General features: G+C 40.3%; 1 protein-coding gene across 1 annotated transcript in view; it reads right to left on the reverse strand.

The window, feature by feature from the left end:
* The window catches only part of LOC122792759 (phospholipid-transporting ATPase ABCA1-like), a 2,266,772-nt gene that overhangs the window by 335,225 nt on the left and 1,907,890 nt on the right, over nt 1–23,657 (reverse strand). The window contains exon 39 of the mRNA XM_044060333.1: nt 19,381–19,510. Coding sequence (XP_043916268.1) covers nt 19,381–19,510 — 130 coding nt within the window. The remainder of the gene's footprint in view (nt 1–19,380; nt 19,511–23,657) is intronic.

The raw sequence follows: 23,657 nt of genomic DNA on the forward strand, positions 1-23,657 counted from the left end.
GGCTCACAAGAGCACACTAGCACTACAAGGTCACACCTCATACCATGTATGACAGCACCAAAACACAGAACTAACTATGACAGGAGGGAGAGTGTCCATACATGTCAAGGATACTGTGGTGCCAGGACAGGTAGCATACATCATACTAAGTCTTGAACTGCTGAGTGAGGGCTCAGTGTCTGTTATTTGACATGTGTATTATTACAGGTATGAGCACTTGGGTATCAGGCCAGTTATTCAACATTACGAAGGTGCGTGGTCTATACACTTGTGTGAGGTGCAGCTGGACCCAGCCCGTCTGACCTGTGAATGTCTAGGTACTGGCTTATAGTGCCTGCATATATGCACTGTTACCTACTGGAAGTCGTACACCTTGTTTGTTGTAGCATAGTCTACATACAGGCCTGCTGACTGTAGCTTTGTTTGTATGCATGTTTGCCTGTTATGTTCCTGAAACACTGATTCCACCTGCAGTGCAGATATACAGTGCCTCTGTGGATCCCTAGTGACATCTGTGTTGCTTACTGTACTGATGTCCATGTGTCACTTGACAGAACGTCACCGTTTGTCCTGTTTGCATGTAGCTTGCCTGTAACACATTGCATATGACTTACCTCACATTTGCTCAAGACAGCATTCATATATGCCAGCACTAACAAATCAGAAGCACTACACCCTCACATAGTCACCTTGAGTACCTTGTTCCCCATTGGCCCTATGTGTCATTACTTAGTATGGGAGTCACAATGCTATGGTAGCATGTGCAAAGGTCACCTGTCGATCTACTCTCAGGCACAGTTGGTGAATCTGTGAGTCATGTGGCAATGTTACAGCTGCCTCATGTACACAGACAACCCTCTCCCCTTCCCATACACGTACAACACATGTGAGAGATGCAACCACATAGCCAAACTGGGGGCTAAGCTCTGTTTACACAGCACTGGCATTCCCTGTCAGGTGGAGTGGGATACTACAGTGAATACAGTACCAGTCTCCCATAGACCTGCCACGACCACAATCTAAACACAGAAACACACAGGTACATTATTGGGCTCTCAGAATAGCATCCTGCCTGAGCAGCTGACACCTGCAAAGCAGACACACAAGCAAACGTTAAGCCAGAGCAGAGCACATGCAACACATAGCTCACAAAGCCTGTGTGCCAAACAGTCACAGGCCATACGGCTGACAACACACCTGCTACAGTTGTATGAGGTACCTCTATCGTCACGTACACTGAGGTCCTGCTCCCAGGCTGAACAAGGTGATGGTCACGCTGAGCTGCCCGTCGGGCACTATGATCCACCACATAACACAAGCATACCGGTCACTCCAAGGCATGTAGAAGTATGACTCAGTCATTGTCTGTGCCAGTGTGTATGACCTCTGATGCACCTCCCTGGACTACATGTTAGGGGACATAGTGGGGCTCTCTGAGCTTGTGGCACAGGCTGGTATGACCCTGACCTTGAGTAGCATCTCACCCTCACCATGAATGCTGCCACAATATGTAGACAAGATCATCAGTTTCTGCAATTAACTTATCTTTCAGTGACATTCAAAGGGGATCCAATGCCTGTCAGTGTGGGATTACATGCTGGACAAGCCACATTGCTTTGCTTGGGACAGCTTGCACCTGTCACCCATGGATCATTGTATATTGGGAGAGGCTGTTGCTACAGACATAGTGCCTTTGTATGCAAGGCTGACATTACATAGTCAGCTTCCCAAGTATCACACGGGATGGGACACTAATAGCAATGCTACTCAACAGCAGCAATGTAAACCTCAAGATGCATGCAGTGGAAACTGTCCTTAGCATGGGGTACAGCAATATCCATGCAGTAACAGACTCCTGGTACAAGGCTCCCAGATGCACACCATCAGTGCCAGGTCATTCCTGATACCATGCTTGTCATCCCCTACACATGCACCAAACCAGAACAGGGGGGATGTATCCAAAGGCACCTCAGATACACACACCCCCAGGTTAGTGGCACTGCACAAAGCATCAGAGCCTCTCCATGTGCAACACACAGTGGGTTAGACTGCCTTCAGGTTCATAGCCTGGCACACACCACACTCCCATACCCAGGAAACTCACTTGGCCTTCCTGACAACACTGGGAATATGACGGTCTCTACACACACCATTATATGGTTGTACTGCGACTACCCTAACATGCAGTGTGAGCATTATTCTAGCTGCAAGACTCTATCTGAAGGGTTCCTATCATTCATTCCCTGCATTGCTATGGAACAACCTGTTACCACTCCCACAAGTGGTGACAACATGCTGCACCTGTTCATCACCAACATGTAGACTATATGCTCCAGACCAATCATGTATCCCTCGCTGGTGGGATGACACCATCTACAACCCACACTGTATAGTCACATACCACATGCAGCCCCTGCACAGAACACCACAGTAATACAGTTGTCTGATGCATATTCCATGTATTCACATGAAGCAGGCTTCGGACATGGGAACTCTTGCAGTTCACAGGTACATATGTGTAGGTGGCACACACATACATCATGTGTGCATTGACATCACTAATATAATGTATGTCGTGCAATATTGGGAACAACCCCCCACACACATGGATAAACTGTGTGACAAAAATACACATGGCATTTGTAGGTTTCAAACCCCTACCTAACTATGTTATGACACTTGTGAGAGACGCATTAGCAGAGCGTGCTACTTGCATTACTGGGGGGATTGCTTTGTCCTGCTGTACTTATAGGGTGCTGACATCATCAGTGTTTAGACAGTGGAATATGCAGCATGTGTTGTGTAGTACTAGTTGCCAAAAGGGACATTTCTCATACACATGGAATTGCACACACTACTCCCCCACACACATTCACACACACACTGGGCACTTGCAGGATTCAAACCCCTATCTAACTATGTTATGATACTTATGAGAGACGCATTAGTAGAATGCACTACTTGTATTACTGGGGGGATTGCTTTGTCCTACTGTACTTATAGGGTGCTGACATCATCAGTGTTTAGACAGTGGAATATGCAGCATGTGTTGTGTAGTACTAGTTGCCAAAAGGGACATTTCTCATACACATGGAATTGCACACACTACTCCCCCACACACATTCACACTGGGCACTTGCAGGATTCAAACTCCTACCTAACTATGTTATGACACTTGTTAGAGACGCAGTAGCGGAGCGCGCTATTCACATTACTGGGTATAACTTCTGCTCCTGACATATGTATAGTGTGCTGACATCATTATGGATGAAGAGGTATGTACATCTGTGACTATCCATCAGTTCAGAGGAGAGCATATCTATGCATTAACTTTGCACAGGCACAGTGGCCTACTGTACTGTGGAGGCAAATGCCAAATACACTGTGGATGGCCTTCTGTATTCCCTAGGGACAACAGTCAGGTATTGCACTCTACGGCCATCTGTTTACCTGTCAGATGCAAGTATCTGTTGCTCATATACTGTTTGTGGGTCTTTATTGCCATAGCCTTCCCTATCTCTATAAACAACGTGTGTACTGTGGGAGATGTTTGCATATGAGTGGGATCCAGTACTTTACTTATGTCTCTGTTGTAACTTCACTGTGTGCACTGGGCAGATGTCTGTATTGTGGGAGGTTCCTGTGTTAACACATAGAAATGCCAGATATGTGTGTGTAACTGCTGAACTATGACATGGCCTAAGTGTGTGAGCATGCCCAGTTCGCAGTTTGTATGGCTTCTTGACTGCCACATCTCATTTATCTAAGTGTGCGAGCATGCCCAGTGTGACCTTTCCTTATGTTGGGATTTGTGGACCACCACATTTGTGTTTGTGTGTGGGCGCCATCTATATATCACATGTACAGTTGAGTGTTGGAAATCAGGTTGTGCTCTTACTGCCCAACTGCTTTGTGTCTGAACCTAACAGGCATTATGCTGTGCCTGCAGGGTCACCATGGGATAGTTTGCATACAGTTGTCATCATCCTTTCCTGCTGACCAAACAATTGTATTGTCGTATAGTGTACTGGTGCAGTACTTTCACTGTGGTGGACAGTATAATCGGTTTCAGTCCTGTCACTGTTTGTAATATTTATAGTGAGCACACCAAATTGGTTGAGGGCCAGTTGTGCAGATATGACCATGTTGCATTTTGTTCAGATATGGACAGCATAGTACATGATTGTCCGACATTGTTAATGTATTCCACAACTTGTGTGGACAGTGACAAACAATGTCCATGGGCCCTAGTCCATTTGTAATGCTAGTCAGAGAGTGTTTGTCCTTCAACACACATTTACTGGTGTTTGCCATGACATATGTCACGGTTAGTGTGCTGTGCCTCTGTCTACCCGTGACATACAGGTGATATCCAGGGTACACCTACCATCTCCCATCCAGTCATCATGATTCCTCTGGATGACAGTCACTGAGGGACTCCCTGGATATCCTGTAGTGGGAGTTTAGTCATGAGTGGAGTGAGCTTCTGGGTTATGGACCAATCGGTACAGCATGCCCTGTTTATGTCTGTGCTGGGGTTCAGGCCTGTCAGCTGCATAGGTCACCAGCATTCAGTGTTTACATGGTGCCAAATGTCCATTGATACCAGGTTGGTCATGGCTCTATACATCAGGCACAGTTCCCCTCCAGCCAGGCAGTATGGCACTGTGTGGAACTGCAGTTTCTTTACTCAGGCAACACATGGCATCTGTTACAGCTCTGCGATCCTCCTGTTGGGGTATTTGTGTGGTCTTTCCAGTTGCTACAGGTGTCTGCTACGGTACATCCCTGAAGGACCATTGTACACAATTGTGAGGCTGCTGATGGATGACTGGAGAGGCACATTGACCTACCCTAACCAAGCTGTGCTTACCTTCATGATTAGGTGGGTATATGGTATGTTTCTGTAACCACTACAGACACATGGTTGTCACATGTAGGATATCTATCACCTTGTGTCTCCAGGTCTCTTATTTCTCCTGATGTACTTACTGGGTTAACACCTATGTGGTAATTTCTTGCCATGTACTGTGTTTCCACAGGGGTTGACTATACACTATTCCGCATTTAGCTTGTTGACATGGCTGTGGCACCACTTGTGTGTTTCTATGTGTGCCTTTTGTAGGTTGCTTGTGTCAGCTGGAGGGTCCGATATGGTGGCCAATTTGTAGTCCTCTGCAAACCTGTTCAGACAGAGTCCGTCCATGTTGGCCTGTACCTATGTGACATATATAGCATACAAGAGAGGTCCCAGGACCATGCCTTGTGGTATGCCAGTTGTAACTGGCTTGCAGTCTGCCATGGCTACAGCATGTCTGCCAGGTCAGTCCTGTCCTTGAGCTGGTTTGCAACCCATCTACTTGCATAGGGGTTTATAGTTAGGCTGGTGAGCTTATCTGTACTGCCAACTAGGGTATTGTATGGAAGGGTTTAGCAAGGTCCAGATAGGCTGTGTGATCAACATTCCCCACATCAATGGGCTTGGTGCATGTTTCACATGAGTCAGACATGTGTAAGGGGCAGGATCTGCCCTATGACAGCCACACTGGGTAGGGTCCAATGTCTGTAGGTACCCAATCTCGTTATTCATGGGATCCATGATCATCCTCTCCATTACTTTGCCAACCTAGATAGTCGGGGTTGAGGGGTGATAGTTTGTAGTATTCATTCAGGCACCCCCTTTGTGGTGTGGGACCACTGTTGCTGTACACTGCTCTTTGGCTACATATCCTGTGGTAGGACTGATAGTGCACAGTAATGATATTTGCTGTTCCATTCTTCTTACAGTACTTGTTGGACACAACCCGGGACACCATCTGGTACCATTGATGCTGTGTGCTGTGCTTTGTGGATGCTGACTGTTACCTCAGCATCTGCAATGTCGTGGGGCCAGCACTCTCCTGGGATAGATATTTGGCAGTTAGGTGCTGGTGGGGAGGTTGGAAGGAATATGTTCGGTAGGCTGTTGGCAATGTGTGTGGGTTTGGTGTATTGTTTGTGATATTAGAGTGCTGCAGAGCATATCTGTGGATTATCACCATGGTTCCTACCATCAGGTAGGACAGCTGTGTGATAATCCTTTGTGTCCGGCACAATTTGTATCATCATAGATTCATAGGTTCATACTAGGCTATCTGCCCTGGCCTTGTTTGAGCACAGACAGACTGTGTGTGGGTCTCAACACCCCTTGCAATGTGCATATTATGCCCACATAGGGTTTACTTTCCTAGATGTGACACAGGGATGGCCCCCAGTGTACACCTACTATCTCCCATGCACTTCACCGGATTTCTCTTGTTGAGTTTGTGTGTGGAGCTCAGCCTATCATGGACTGGGATTCTGTTCCAGATTGTCTTGAGCCTCTGGGTTATGGATCTGTCCCTCCAGCACATCCTATTAATCTATGTGTAGAGGTTCAGATATCTCACTGTGGTATGTCTGCTGGATCTGGGGTTTCTGCAGTGGAGCATGTCCATTCATTCTGGATTGGGCATGGCCTTGTACATCAGGCATACATCACCTCTGACTGTGCAGTATGCTTCTGAATTGGGCTGTGCTTTCTTCAGCCAGGTTGCAGATGTCCAATGTTTGGACCCTTTATCCTGTTGGTGGGGTACATTTGGGGTCTTTCTGACTGCTGCATGTGTAAGGTAAGGTACATCCGAACTGGTGCATAGTTGTCACGTATGGGCCTGATAAGGGAAGGGTATGGGGGCACAGTGACCTCTGTAGCTTTACATGTGCATCCTTTCATATTAAGGTGGGCAATATAGCAGGTCTTCCTGTCCACCTTGGCAATGTGAGTGTCACATGACAGGTTACCGTCCACTTGTGTCCCTAGGTCCATGATTACTTCTTCCATACATAATGGATTGCCACCTATGTCATACTTTGTGTGTGCCTTGTTTGGTATTTGTTGAGACATTCATACTCTGAAGTGTCTTCAGGAAGGCTGGCTGGAGTACCTGGGTTTGTGTGTGTGGTCTGTAGCAGGCTTCAAACAGGTACACTGTTTGAGACAGTGTTACTTGCCCATGGATAGTCCATGCTGCCTCTTGCTGTGATACCAACCTGGGGGTGTGGTTATTCTTGATAATTACTGGTAGCCACACTCCTATTGTCATCTGTTCCATGTTTTGGAGCTGTAGAGCATGGTATGAGGCATAACCTGGTAGTATTAGGGTGCTCTTCTGGGCCTTGCCCAGGTTTCTGTTACAGAACACATATTACCATTCTCCATGCTGTGATGGGTTTGGTCTGCATGCACCTTGCAGGTTAGACTTCTGGCGTTGGGTAGCATTACGTCCAGGTTATTATTCCTTGTGCTACCTATGGTGGTGGGTTTGTGTTTCCAGACATACCTATTCCAGGCACAGTGGGGGTGACAACAGCCTTTGCCAGTATCTACACAGCAAGGTGTGCTGGGTGCGTGCCATCCCTAGCAGGTGGGGCATCATGTCTTGCTTGGCATGTCAGCCCAGGCTGTCAGCCATGTGTTCCTCCTTGCTAACAGCAATACCTCAGCCAATTATTGTACTTGATCTTGTTGTCTTCATAGTGTGGCATCATGCTTGGTGAGGGTGAGATGTTAGGTTTGGTCTTCATGTTTGCATATACTAGATGGTGTTACATTGCTTAACACATGGCAATCATGCCTCAGGTGGTGCTGCAGGACTGCCTCTGTCGGATGCACATACTACACTCCCTGTACATGTTTGAGAGCAGGTTGTGTCATGTTAGGCATCCCTGTTACTAAATGAGTGAGTCAGAGAGGGGTATCATTCCCAGGGTTCCTACTGAGCCAGTATATGTGCTATGCATTGCCTCTTTGACAAGGCCAGGGCATACTGGGCATGCTTCCTTCTGCCTACTGGGGCAGGCTCAGGTTGTTCCTCCTCCGAGTCACACTCTGCCTGTGATGGCCTTGGCAATGGTGGGGGGCTGTTTGTCTCGGCCCTATGCTGGTCCTGCTGCAGCTGTTTTCACAGGATCATATTATGTAGCATAGCACATACCATGACAATTTGGGTACATGTAGTTGGTGAGTACTGCAAGGCTCCACCAGATGTGTCCAGGCACCAGAACCGTGACTTGAGCAGCCCAAACACACACTCTATTACATTATGTGTTTGTGTGTGTGCCTCATTATGGCGTTCCTGTTCAGGTGTGTGTGCATTTCTGATGGGTGTCATCAGCCACGGCTCCAGTGCATAACCTGCATCCCCCACTAGGTGACCATGTGGGATGTCCCCATTGGCAAATGTCTGGTACAGCTGCATCAAATGCCAGATATGGGAATCATGGTAGCTCCCAGAGCAGCCAGCACACACATTCATTATTATGCCTTGGGCATCACACATGACCTGGCAGTTGATGGAGGGGAAGCCCTTGCGGTTAATGTAGGCCCTACCCCGCTCACCGGCTGGTGCTTTGATGCGTATGTGCGTGCAGTCTATTGCACCCACTACCTCAGGGTATTCCGCTATCTGCTGGAAGAGACGCATATTGCTGGCCAATACCTCACGGGCATTGGGGAAATATACATGATCACCGACATGTGCTGACATGGCATCCAGGAACTGGTGCAGTACCCTGGAGGCTGATGCCTGTGATATCCCCATCATATCACCAGTTGGTCTCTGGAAGGTCCCTGTTGCTAGTATTCCTAGGCCAACACATACCTTGGTTTCCACTGGGATGGGTTCCCCTCTGTTGGTTCTGTGTGTGAGGTGTGGCCTGCACAGCTCAACAATTTGCTGCAGGAGGTCTCTGTCCACTCTATAGCGCTCCACTATCTCCAGCTCATGTAACCCCTGGTAGGTGACCCTGGGCCTGTACACTCTTCTCCGTCTCCTCACTGTGGGTTGTCTGGCAGCATTTCCATTGTCACCACCTTCAGCAAGTCTCCTATGTCTCCTTATGACAGCTATGGCAGCCCCTAGCATGTTTGGTCTGAGTACAGCTTTTTCAGTTTTCACTTCTACTAGCTTACTCCTGTCTTGCAGTGTCTCTTGAGAGAAACATACTGCAGTGCTGTTTGCAGTGTTTTAAGTGCTGGGCTGGGCTTGTATTCTGCCTGTGTAATTGCCTGCTTCTAATTGTTTTCACCTGCTACCTCTACAAGTGTTCCCTGCTAGTTTCCTACTATTTCTTCTGCTTCCTTTTCCTCTCTGTTTCCTCAGGGGGGAGCAGCGCGCATACCAGCGAAAACACGCTAACAGTGGCTACCACATGCGCACACATGCTTACATGGACCAGAATCTGCTTATTCAGATAAAAATGCACGCACACCAGTGCAAACAGGTCTACAGATCTTTAAACAGGCTCCTACATGCTTACTTTGCCTTACACGCGCGCACTCTGTCTAACTCATGGCTCCCAGCGTGCACACGTGCACATGCACGTACAGCAAGAAACTTTGGTGTTGGCCACAGTGTACACCTTCCATTTCTTGACTTTCCCATGCTTATCTGTTAACACTCCTCTTTTTATGGTGTGTGATTGACATCTTTCACATACCACTTTGCTCCAATGAGCTTGATTTCTTCCTGACATTCCCCCCTGTGATGTCACCTATCTCCTACTCTGTTACTCCCCCTTATCTAACTCTTACACTACACAGAATGTGCTCATTTGTTATGTGACAGTGTGATTCACTATCCTACCACTCATTTACATAGGATTGCCTACTAATGCTTAGTTACATGTCTTACACTCGGCTTCCCCCCTTAGCAACCACTAGACTGTGGCCATGTTGTTTTTGGTCTGCTAGTCCCTGCATTGCAAATCCATGCATTACATAAAACCCACATTTGTGGGTTTCAAACCTTTATTTTACTGTTTGATATAGCGCAGCCCGTTTGCGCGGGGCTGCGCTGCGTTTAAACATCGCCGATCTCCGAAAAAAAAAATTATTTCATGTTTGCATCGGGTTACCATGCCAATCACCACATATTTGGCCATTGGCATGCTGACTGCAGCATTTGCACACTTTATTTGGAGCTGTCATGGCTCCGTTGTGTTATATGCAGTAACGTACTCAGTTGTCAACTGAGTACATTTCTGCAACTAACACGACTCTTACATGGGCTGGTTTGAGCTTCATGGATCGCTAATCTACCTCATTTGCATGCTTTTCAGCTGCAAGTGGGGTGATTAGCATATCCACGCCCTGCCCATGTAAGAGTCGTTTTAGCTGTCTCTTACACGGTATTTCGGGCTGTTCCTGGATCGCGATGGCTGCATGGAGTCTTACACGACTCTTAGACTCCATGCAAGCCATTGTGAATCCTGCCCTGTATCTTTCCCAAAAATTCTTGAACCAAATCTGCAGTTCACTCTATCTTTGTAAATAGTTTCATCCAAGTAATTAATACCTGTATCTGACTCAGTACTGGTAAATTTAAAGTAAGAACTACACCCATTCAAGTAGCCAATAAATCTATCAGAATGTTTTAAAGAAGGCATCCATAAGATAAAAATGTCATCCAGGTATCTAAAATAGGTAAGTCACTCTTTTTTAAACTCTAAATTGAACACACATTTAGATTCCCAGTCATATAACATTAAACTAGTGTAAATGGGTGTGCAGCTTGCACCCATTGCCACTCCTTTGATTTGTCTAAAAAATTCTCCTTTAAATGTAAAATAGTTGTTAGTCAAAATAACTTCCATTATAATTATCACAAAAGTAACCATTGTGCCACTTAGTAATATCAGCTTTTGAGGGCTTCAAACCATAAATTCAGTTCTTCATGATGTGGAATAGATGTAAAAAGACCAACAATATCTATTGTAGAAAAACAATAGCCATCAGTATAAAAATATTAATTTAAGTAAGAAAATCCCAAGAATCCTTTAGCAAATAGTGGACAGATTTAACAGTCTTTTAAAAGTCCGTCTAAAAGCCCACTAAGTGTGCAGGTTGGACTATTATGTGCTGCAATAATAACTCTAGAGGGAGGGTGATGGATATCTTTGTGAACATTTGGGACCCCAAAAGGTGTGGGAATCACTGGGTGGTCTGATTTAAGAAATTCAAAAAGTTCTTCATTACAAGCCCCTTGATATAAAGAATCCTCCAGACATGATTGAATCTTCCTATGCAATAAGATAATGTCATTCCTTGAAATCACTTGATAATTATCTGTGTCATAAAACATCTGAAGTAACTGATTAATATAATTCATCTTATAAAACAAAAAATGCTCCCCCACCATTATCTGGTTTCATAATTCTAATATTTTCATTTACTCTAAGGTCCTGCATTAAAACAAATTCTTCCTTACTCAAATTATAATTTTTTTTTCTTTTGTTATTAAGTGTAGAATGCATCTCTTGTGTGCAAGCCTTTTCAGAGGCTGAAAGCAGAGGATGGAAGAGGTGATTAAAACACTCTTTCTTTTTGCTAAGGAAGTGTTTGTTTCTACATTTGTCTGTGCTTCCTGGCTTCTAAAAAATATTTGTAAATTAAGTTTCTTTGTAAAAAGATGAACCCAGTAAGGACGTCAACCACACCGACCCTAAAAGGTGGTATGAATTTAAACCCTTATTTGAAAAGAGCAAAATACATATCACTAATATTAATGTCTGTCTAATTAAAATATTAAAATCATGCAGTGTGTTTAATATCCCCCCATACATTATCTTAATTTCAGTAGAGGCATTTTCTTGCAAATACACCTGCTGATTCTCTTGTATGGTCAAAAATAGTTCCTGTCATTATTTTTCCAACCACTTCATTGTCCTCTGCCCCATTTACTCCTCTCAGAGTGTGGGTTTGGGGTATAAAACATTTTTGTCTGTTCCGGTTCTCAATTCTTTCAGACCTCCTTAATGGCAGGTAATTATTATCATAATCTGAACTACCATTGTAATCACCCCCAGGGTGAACAGAATCCTGATCAATTATGAGAAGTTATCAACTTCTCTAGTGGAAGTATCTGGTTCTCCTAAATAATCCTGATGTTCAAAATAAGAATTAGGTGAAGGGTAAGCCAATTTTTTATAGTATTCATTCTCATCATGGCACATATTTTTACGTTTTATTTCTAAATTCTAATTAACATGACGTTCCACCATATTAAAAGTATTATCACACTTGTGCGCACTGGATTTAAACAATAAATCATCTAAAACTCATTATTAAGTATATTCACTTCTTCTAACAATTTGTTAATTCTCACATTGTTAATCTTAATAATAAATAACATCAACTCAAAGGAAAAATGGTCAAACATTTTTAAAAGTTCAATAGTCTCTAAATCTCCAACTTTAAGTCCATTTGGAAACTTGTAAATACATAAGTCCTTAGGAACTTTTTTAGCTTTAATACTCTTATTCAATTAACCATTATCACATTGTAAAGTCTGTACCTTTATGAGCTTGGGTTCCTACTTGCTCATCTTCGTCTGGAAAGGTTTTGTTTGCTGGTGTTTAAATTGTGTAAGTTGTTCCCATTAGCTGAAAAATCCTGTCCTTATGGATCCATTCAGTAAAACGAAAGTCCTTAGATGTGTAAACTGCCATGGATCCTCATACTGAAGGCCTCATTGTGCTGATAGGTTTTGTGTTGGGGAAGTGGCAGGAGCATGAGAAAAATCGTCTCAACTGAAAACCTATTATAAATCACCAGCTTTTTTCTTAAAAATTGGAGCAATAGATAGATTATCATTATCATTAAAGCCTGTGGGGGGAAGGGGGGGGGCGTTCAGCATTTAACCTGAATTGCCACTGCAACTCTCTAATTTCTAAAGTCTAAATCTAGTTCCCACCACCCACTCCTTGGGTTGACCGGTATTATATCCAGTATACCAAATTTAAATTTACTAAATCCTACACATTCCAAACTGTGTCTATAAAGAACATTGTTAGAATTAGCTTTAGAAATAGTGTATAAATGTTCATATAGTCTCTTTTTAAATTGCCTCTCTGTTTTCCCACATAAAAACTACCACAAACATCACAGTTAGCAATATATATATATATATATATATATACACACATATATATATATATATATATATATATATATATACATATATATATATATATATATATATATATATATATATATATATATATATATATATATATATATATATATATATATATATATATATATATATATATATATATATATATATATACATATATATATATATATATATATATATATAAACATATTTAGTATTGCAATTGCAGATGCCCTTTTTAATGTGAGCCTAAAGGGTACACCTTGCAAACTCACAAATTGTTCTTCTAAAATTTTTGAGGGAAATTGGCTAGGCTTAGAATAGCCTTTTAAGAAAGTTAACTTAATTTTAGAATAGCCTATTCAGATGGCTGGCCTAATAATTAGCTATGAAGTTATAAAACTGTAAAACTACAGAAAAGAGAAAATGAAAATTTAGAGTGCTTTCTGTAAGTGTGAGTAGTATTATGAATATAATAAGAAGAACAGGGATTTTGGAGTGGCATAGTAAATGTGATGTAGATATAATTATATAAGAAGACACATTTTTTAATAAATGAAGACTGCAAACAGAGAGACTATGGGGAGGAAAGGTAATCTGGAATTTGATAAATGAGAGATGTCCTGGAATGGTTGTATTCTGTAGAAATACAGCAAATATATTAGATGAAACTTTAGCAAAAAAGGAAGATTAATAATTGTAGGTTTAAAATGCAGACAACAAGTATTTATAATTATAACACTGCATGCTTATACTAATTGTAAAGAAAGGGAAAGCTTATTTCATCAGAGTTTAGACTATGTAGTGATAAATATGAATATTCTAATAACAGGAGACTAAGTGTGACTTAACAGGCAAGCATAAAAAGAAAGGAAATTATGTAAGAAAATGTTATAGCAATAACCCATGCCTGGGTGTGGATAATGCGGGATTTAACCACGGTTGGCGTGGTTTTTCACCCGAGGGACCAAACAAAGACAACCGTGGTTAAATCCCGCATTACCCACACCCAGAAGTGGGTTATTGCTATTATACTATGACATTATTTAAGAAAAGAAACAATTACTTTTTTTAAATAATGGCATTGTATAATGCCTCCTTGCTGCCCTTCCGCAGCTGTCTGGCATCCGCGGCAGTTCTGATGTACTGCGCATGCCTACACAGTACATCAGAGCTGTGGCCAAAAGCAACGGAGAAAGCAAGATCTCCGTTGCTTTTTCGCTATGTTAAATGGATTTAACATAGCGAGACAGTTTAAAATAAGCAACGGAGATGTCCGTTGCTTATTTTAAAGCTGTCTCGCCATGTTAAACCCATTTAACATAGCGAACAGTAAAGCAACGGAGATCTTGCTTTTTTTTTTTAAACCTGTCTCGCTATGTTAAATGGGTTTAACATAGCGAGACAGCTTTAAAATAAACAACGGAGATCTCCGTTGCTTATTTTAAAGCTGTCTCGCTATGTTAAACCCATTTAACATAGCGAGACAGGTTTAAAAAAAAGCAATGGAGAAAGCAAGATCTCCGTTGCTTTTTACACACTGTGTCGCTATGTTAAAGGAGTTTAACATAGCGAGACAGCTTTAAAAAAAGCAACAGAGATCTCCGTTGCTTTTTTTAAACCTGTGTTGCTATGTTAAACTCTTTTAACATAGCAAGACAGTGTTTTAAAAAAAGACTTATACTAATGGAAAAAGTCCAGGCGACCGGACCTTTTTCCATTATTATAAGTCGATTTACAACGTGCACGCTGGCCAATCAGCGTGCATGTTTTGGAATATTAATAGGGGGTCATGGTATAATAGAAGTTATAAGATGTGGTAAATTAAACAACTTTGGGACAAAAACTAATGAAGGGGTTTATGCGGTACATATAGAAATGAAATAGATTATTTTATAGTATCAGAAGGTTTAGTTATAGGGGAAATGATCGTAGATGAAATAGGATTTTCTGATTATCTTGCAATATGACTAGAGATAAAGGAAAATAAAGATTATATAAAAACAGGCAAAGAAATAAAAAGAATAAATGAAAAAGCATGGAATGAAGAAGGGAAGATATTAGTAACACAGTTACAGAAAGATCACACTATGAGAATATTTTAATAAAAAATGGTCTAAATTGTGGGTGGTATTTAAGGAAAATTATAAAAAAATGTTTTTCAAAGAGGCAATATGATGTGAGATTGAGAAGAGAAAGAAAAATATGAAAGAACATATAATGATGCACTGGAGGATTTAGAACATAATGATAAAAAGTACTTTGGCAAAGAAAAAGAATTGTATGAAAGAACTGAAGAAAAAATAGAAGAACTGTTATATAAGCAAATATATATTTTATAAGGTAAAAGAGAACTATCAGGTTACTTAAGCAGATTACTACAGGATGATGATAGTGTAATTAGATAAAGAAAATTGTAAAATGAGAAATAGAAAGATTATGTTGTACAGTATGTACAAAAAATGTTTAAAGCAAAAAGAAGGTAGGAAAAAAACATGGAAACTAAAAAAGTTAACAGAAAAAGAGATTACAGAGTTGGAGAGGGAGATTTCATTAAATGAGCCAGATAAAATATTAGGACAATTAAATATATATTTGGCTGCAGGACCAGATGGAATGGGATATGAAATATTTAAAAGCTTAAGGGAATGGCAAAAATATATATTTTTAAAATATTTTGAATCAATAGTTAAATGGAGGTTTTATGAATAAAGAATTGTGTAGTGGAATAACTAAATTCATACGGAAGAAGGAATATATAAAACAAATAAAAACTGGAGAATGATAGTACTGGATGCTAATGATTGTAAAATCTTTACAAAAATATTACCAAAGAGATTTGAAACTAAAATGGAAAATATTATGGAAGAGAGTATATATATATATATATATACATACATACATATATATATATATATATATATATATATATATATATATATATATATATATATATATATATATAGTATAAAGGGGAAGGCTTGTCAATAATTATTAATGAAAGTTTGAGAAATCATGCATGATAGTATGAATGAAAAAAAAAGAAGTGAAAATCATGACAGGAGACCTTAATAGGGCATTTGATACAATCAGACATGGAATCTTATTTGTAATAATGAAAGAATATAATATACATGAGAAAGCTAGGAAATTATGTATGCTGGCATGTAGTAATAATAAAGTAAAAATACTTGCATATGGCTGTTTAAGCCAAGTGGTACATATGAAGAATAGTATAAGACGGGGATGTTCAATGAGTTGTATACTCTTTGCATTAGTTATGAATGTGATAGTATGTGAAATAAATCAAAAAATTAAGGAGGCTGGGTATATAACACCTGAAGTGTTAAGAATTCCAGTACTGTTAACATATGTTGATGACATTATAATAACTGCAAACAACAAAATATGAGCAAAAGAAGTAATAATTTGCACAATTATGTGTTTAGAGTTGATAAGGATGGCTTTAAATAAAGAGAAAAGTAAAGGTTTAGGTGAAATAGTAAAGACAGGGATTATATATTTTATAATGAATGACCAAAAGTTGTTGATGACAGAGTGGCAACCTACAGACTGTATCCAGGAAAGTAATAAAAAATTAGAGTAACAGAAAAATAATAGGTGGCTGCTCAGTTGAACAGATAGGACAGGAAATTTGCAATGTTTAGAATCACTTTATGCAGCAGATGATCATAAACAAAAATACAAAAACTGAAATGAAAAAAAAAAGAAAGATGCTTAAATAGGTCATTTGGGCATCAAAGGGGACATAGCCATGCAAAGTACTGTCCACAGTCAGAAACCCTGCTCAGTCTCTATGGCAAACTACTGCCTATGAATATATGCATAACATAACTCATAACTGCACAAAGGTAATCTGAACAAATGGAATATCTAAAAGTGCCATAGGCTACAAAAGGTTTTTATTACATGGTTGTTTATAATCTCATTGACCAAAACAGTAGGGTGATCTTAAACCAAAGCATGTAATATGGAGGTGATTCTGTGAGGTAATCAAGGAATTACCTTTTGCACATGTATATCAATGGATATAGTTAGTAATGAGGCCATGACAGTGACAGCAATGTGATTCCTAACCATGGGAATCATAATTGCCAGAGGATGACATTTTTGCAGATTCTGAGCCTTTCTCCAATGCTTATTGCAAGGACTCAGCTTTTTAATGCAATGTTCTAATAAATAATATGTGATGTTACACAACTCTTTTTCTCCTTACATTTTAACCAGTTCTTTTCCTCTAAGTTTGTTTCTTTATCCTTTCTATGGCAAAAAGAAGGAGACAGTAAAGTAGAAGATAAGCCAGATACTAAATATTTACTAAAAGTGTATAAAGCTTTATCACTCATAGCCACATTTTAGTTACATTTTGCATGATCTTGGCAGCCTTCATTTGTTCACTTCCCTCCATATCTGTTAATAACATACATTTGCATACTACCACCTGTTTTTGAGAACATATTTGGAAGGAATTTAGCATCCATACATCTATATACACGTGTGTGTGTGTGTGTGTGTGTGTGTGTGTGTGTGTGTGTGTGTGTGTGTGTGTGTGTGTGTGTGAACTCTAAATACTAAGTGATTGCTGAGATCACTGAAACCTAAAAACAGAGGCAGTGCTCACTTTTGGCACTAAGGAAAAATCTGGCTGCTAAAAATATCATGCCAAATGCTGGTTTCAAATAAGAAATTATTTCCCATTTATTTTTAAAATCCTTGCTGTGACATTCTGCACCTGAGTGGTTTGAATACCAGCACTGCCACCACTATGTAGCATCTGAATTGACACAGATGGGTGTTTGAATCCCACCACGACCAACCTGGTATGACCTGGATATGTGAAAGACAGTAGCTACCATCTTTGGTTCCCCTACACTTGCAGAAATAGTTCAGCTTGCCACTAGGAAAATGATCATCCAAGCCACACCACTGGTACCCAACAGGGTAAAGCTAAAAAAATGCACACAAATCTGATTCTATAATGAATTTCTTTACAATGTGGCACCAAGAGCATAAAAGGAATATGGAATCACACAACTGTAATGTGATGTGTGATCTGTCCAATTATAGGTGGATGCCACACTTCGACAACCTAAAGTACTAACACCTTCTCCTCAGAAGATAAATAATAAATACTGAGAACAAAAAACTCTGGCATATGGAAAAGTTAAGACAGCACTGATGCAAGGTAAATATGCAGAGCTCAAGATATTTTCTTACAGAAAAGAAAACTAATCAACTACACAGACAAAATATTCATAACAAAAGTTTAAATTAATAATAACTAAATATCTGTTGTAATTTATTCTCACTCCAGAATGTTAGATGTAACTCTTCTATGTTAGTAAGATGATAAACAGGGCCCTGATTACATTGGTGTGGATACAGTTCCACCAGCAAGACTTACTGACTTTACACTGGTTTTGACCCAAAATATATATTACAGCATATTGTCTTTTTTTCCTCACAGAAACATCTGTTCTTTCCCACATAGTACAAGTAGGGCATATATCCAGTGACTGCTAGCATAATTAATCGCTTGCATTTGACCCCTTTGATATTTCTGGGCATAGAGGTTATTTGATTTAAGTTTTATGACTTCTGATGAAATTTATATGCAAGTAATTTGCTTCTTTCCTATGGAACTTAATGTTCTCACACACTTAATTCATGCATAATCAGGTTATCACTTTCCAACTTATTTTCTTTTACATATTGCATAGAAGAAGAAATATAATTCTGCTGGCACTACTGCAATATTGTAAAAGTGCAATTTCACAGTGCAGTTTTCTTTTACATATTTTAGAAAGCTTAAATATAGCTTTCAATTGTGTTACAGTATAAAGTAAAAAAAGAAAAAAGGGTGAAGCATAGCCATCACATTTTAATTCAGTTTTCTCTACTTTGGCATAACAGTTGCAACAGACATTTATTTGATGACCAAACTCTATATACAATATGGATTCTAAACATAACAAATTGGTATTCAGTGTCTGGCACTAACAATTTCCATTGTGAAATAATTCTGTCTGTGGAGGGTATTTTTGGAAAATAATGAACCACTCACAACCTCTGTTGAGTGTCACTGTGTTTTAAGTGACAGGCCTCACTTCATATCAAGGTGGTCTGCTATTTTTAGTAATTGCATTTGGGAGGCTCACCTTTCTACCTGGAACTTTCCTTGCTTGACTGAATTTGTCACTGCTTTCAATTTCAAAAAGCTCAGTAACCAATTCATAGGACTCCATGTAGCAATCAGTTGAATAAAATACTTTAAAATATACTAGTTTGTAAGGATATGTTCAACTTTCAAAATTTTCTGTTTGTGAATGTCAAAGTGTCCAGTCTAATCCTAACAAACATTAAAATTCTTATGGAAATGTCTTACCTTATCTTTACAAAGAACTTGTACTGCATGAGAAGAGTCAAAGCGAAGAAACCAATGCCCTCAATAAACATTGCAAACAGGTTCCTTCCAACAAGGTCCCAATTGAAAGGGTTTTGAAAGCGGTCTTCACCTAAAGACATACAACAAAACAATTATCTAATTAAGCTATTGAACAGAATTCTAGAAATTAGTCTGAACTTTTTAGGAATATGTTTTTGAAATGTTTTAACATTAAATGATTCTCACCATGTTTTTGATGTTACTGAACATAAGCAAACCTATACAATAACATTTTTCTCTGCTGCATTAATTTGAGGAAGACTAAAAGGGTTACAGATTATATATAAGTGATGGCAATTTAATCACAAGCTTTATGGCATAAAAGCAAAACTGTATGTTGAAACAATGCCAAAACTGAGGGCTAGATTCCAAAAACACTGAGGCAGATCCATGGAGCATATGTTATGATATGATATGGAATTTACATTCCTGTTTTCAAATTGGGAGCAAGGTTTGGAGAGAAGTAAAGTCAGTTCTACAACTGATTAACAGAACATAAGGGATAAGAAACTACAGCCGCAAAGAAAAAGGATAAGCACTGCTCTCACATGGGGACAGGGTTATTGGAAAAGCAATCAGTCCACCAATCACTCACACACAGTCAGTAAAGCAAGCAGTCCAAATACAAAGGCAGTTCAGAAAGATGTTGTATTAATGATTCATATTACTAATGCAAAGTATGATTAGAAGAGCCCACAGAAAATAGACAAATATAATTCTGACACTGTAAAGATGTAAAGACAACTTATAAGTGCAATTTCACAGTGCTGTTTTATTTATTTATCTATTTATTTTGATTTTGCCAGTGTACAAAGCAGTGGTAGAACCATCACCACTAGCTTCCTCAACTGCTCTGCCTTTACTACCCAGGTTTCTGTACCATACAGGAGTACTGCTCATACCACTGTTTTGAACACCTCCCTTTTCAGCATCTTTGGCATTCTTCTGTCTCGCATTACCCCTGACACACTGTGCCAGTTGGCTACAGCCATCAGATACTAGCCTTGACCTCTTCATTCAAACTTGAAGCTGTTAACCTGTTCCACTATTTTCCCTTCTATACCACTTCAGCTTCTTCTTATATATCTCATTTGCTGTCATTACATATGTCTTATCTGTACACAGTTTCATCCAATGTACCTTCCGTTTTGCATTCCTTTGCTGAAGTTTTTGCTTAGAGACTGCCCTATAATGCCATCAACCACATAAAAAAGCTTTGTTGATCTGTCCCCCAAGGCATTGCTAATGTAGTCCATCACCAATATGAGCAGCAGAGGGCTTAGAGCTGAGCCCTGATGCACACCCACTCCCAGTGGAAATCACTCTGTGAGACTAAACACTGTTCACACTTGAGTCACTGGGTCCCTGTACATAGCCTGCACTAATTCTACCAATGTTTCTGAGACTTTAAACCAATGCAGCACTGCCCAAATCAGCTTTCTTAGAATCTTGTCATATGCTTTTTCCAAGTCTAGCAATGACCAGTTGGACTCTTTCCTCATCTCAAGCTTCTCAAGTATCTGTCTCACTACAAACATTGGTTCAGTTGTGGTGCATCATGACCTCAATCTGAACTGCTCATCTCCTGTCTTTCTTTCTAATACTTTGTGCATTCATTTATCAGTCACCATCTCCAGAACTTTCAAACAGTGTGACAGGAATTTGATATCTCTGTACTGCTCACAGTTATGAATGACCCCTTTGTTCTTGAACACTGGCACTAGTATGCTTATTCTCCAATTATTTGGGATAAACCTTTTTCTCTTTATACTGATATGAGTACTCTCAGGAATCCTTTCTCTTCTGTCTGACCCAACATCTTGATTATATCTACTGTGACCCCATCAAAGCCTGCTTTTTTTTTGGTTTTATTTATTTTCCTTAGTACTGTTCTTACTTATTTTATGGTGGGCTCCTCCTCTTCCATTACCATAGGCTATATCTGGTCTAGGGCAGTACAACCTCTGTGAGGTTTTCTTCATTCAGAAGCTGCTGGATGTACTCCTTCCATCTGCCTTTGATGTCCTGTGGACTAGTGAACAGGCTGTTGCTGGTATCCCTTATGAAGGTTGTCTGACTATCTTCTTTATCTTTCTGTCTTTGCCTTGCAACCTGTTATAATTTCTTTGTGCCATCTACTGAGTCACTTTCTAAAAGCTGGTTGAGGGTCTCTGATGCCTTGTTCTTTGCTATTGCAACTCCTATCTTAGCCTCTTTGTTAGCCAACCACTATTCCTTCCTTTCCTGATCTGTCTTTTCTATCTCACACTTTTTCCTGCACCCCTTCTTATTTTGATGACTTTGGAGACTTCTGCATTCACCACCAACTTTCACTAGGCACCTTATTTCCTTACCTGGCTTGGCCACATATCGGTTCTGTAGTTTTCACACATGCTTTTTTGAGGTCCTGCCATTCTTCTTCAGCTCCACATATTTCCTCTTCTTCCTCTTCTTCAGGGGCTAGAGCATTAAGTAATTCCTTAAAATGTTGTGTTTTCTTTCCATTCAGATTCCAAGTCTTCAGCCTGGTCTCTCTTGACCTTAGAGCCTACTCTGACTAAGATAATTGTGGCAACCAGTGGTTTATACTACAGACCAAATGTTTTACTGCAGATGACTTTGCAATGGCTGACTCAACCCCAGTGCTATTTCATTACTAGAAAAAAGTCTACCTGAGTTGCATGTTGGCCACTCTTGTATGTGTTGGTCACCATCAAGTCATTTGTGAGATGGAAGTCTAGAATGGTCTCTCCTTCTTTATTACTGTTACCCCACCCATTTGAAACCTGACATTCCTCATATCCTCTTCTTTCTGTTCCTATATTTTCATGTAGGTCGACCATTATCAACACCAATTCATGTTGTACTGCTTTATCGAGTAGGTCCTACAACTGCCATCTGAATGCACTTTCTTTCTCACTATCACAACCCAGCTGTGGAGCATAGGCTGAGATTATGAATACTGTGCTATAATTAGGCTGGAATCTAATTGCCATGAGTCTTCTATCACTAAATCTGATGACATTCCTCACTGTCTTCTGAAGTCTGTCCCTCACTACAATCCCCACATCATTTCTAGTCTGTCCTCCTCCTGAGTAATAGGTCTGGATCCCAAGCCAAGTGGCTTTATTGTGGTGTTCTTCCACCTTGCTTCCTGGGTACACAGAATGTCCAGCCTCCTCCTTAGTATCATGTCATTCACTTTCATGCTTCATCCTGTCACTAAACTTACATGGAGTGTATCAATTCTTAGTTCATGTTTGTGAGGTTGATTGGTTTTCTGTCCAGCTTTCATTCAAGGGAGCTATCCAAGGTAACCCATGCTGGGCAAATGGACACTGGCCAGCCAGTAAAGTACTAACCCAGGACTGCTGTGCTTTAAGGTGGAAAAACACCTGCCAATAAGTGGACATACACCCCTCCCACCATTAGTATGAGTTCCCTGCATATGTTGAAGTAGGCCAGGTCCTCAACCCACTTATCACTGTCAAATACCAATGCTCATTTCTGATGACATAAGTGACCAAGATTGAATCACCTAGAGACATATTTTATACTGTTGAGTGACTAGACCTGTTACAACAATTAATTTGTGATCCGTGTTCTGAAGAATATTGTGCACCACAGTAGATGCCTAAAGGAGTTGGTCTATACAGCTCTTCCTCCAGAAGAGAACCACATGGAGTCTGTGTTGCTGCCTATAACTCCATTCTTGGATGAGTTTGAGATGGAAACTCTCAGCATGTTTTTGGCAGGTGGAAGGAACTCTACATGGACACAGGGAGAACATACAAACTGTATACAGGCATTGGCCAGAGGTCAGGCTCGTGTTGTGTATCCTCTGCATAGGAGGCAAAGACCTATACCATTAGGCTAACATCAGTGGTGGTTGAATTGAAGTGCCTGAGATGGATATTAGGATGCACACTGTGGGACAGAAGAAGAAATGAGGAGATAAGAGCAGAATCCATACTAGCACCAATTGCAGAAAAGGTCAAAAAGAAAAGATTAGGGTGGTTTTAGCACATGTGCAAAAAAAGATGATGATGATCTGGCGAAAAAAAATTGGAACAGACAGGAAGAATGCAAGAGGAAACAAGAGTGCCCAGCAAATGGATGAACTGTGTGAGAGAAGATCTATACAAGTCAGGCATCAGTGTTGAAGATAGAAAAGTAGCAGTGAAATGGGAGAGATGGCGATAGTTGGCACAACATCC

Source organism: Protopterus annectens, chromosome 2.part0 (assembly GCF_019279795.1).
Source record: "Protopterus annectens isolate FY-2018-M chromosome 2.part0, PAN1.0, whole genome shotgun sequence".
NCBI classification, from domain to species: domain Eukaryota; kingdom Metazoa; phylum Chordata; order Ceratodontiformes; family Protopteridae; genus Protopterus; species Protopterus annectens.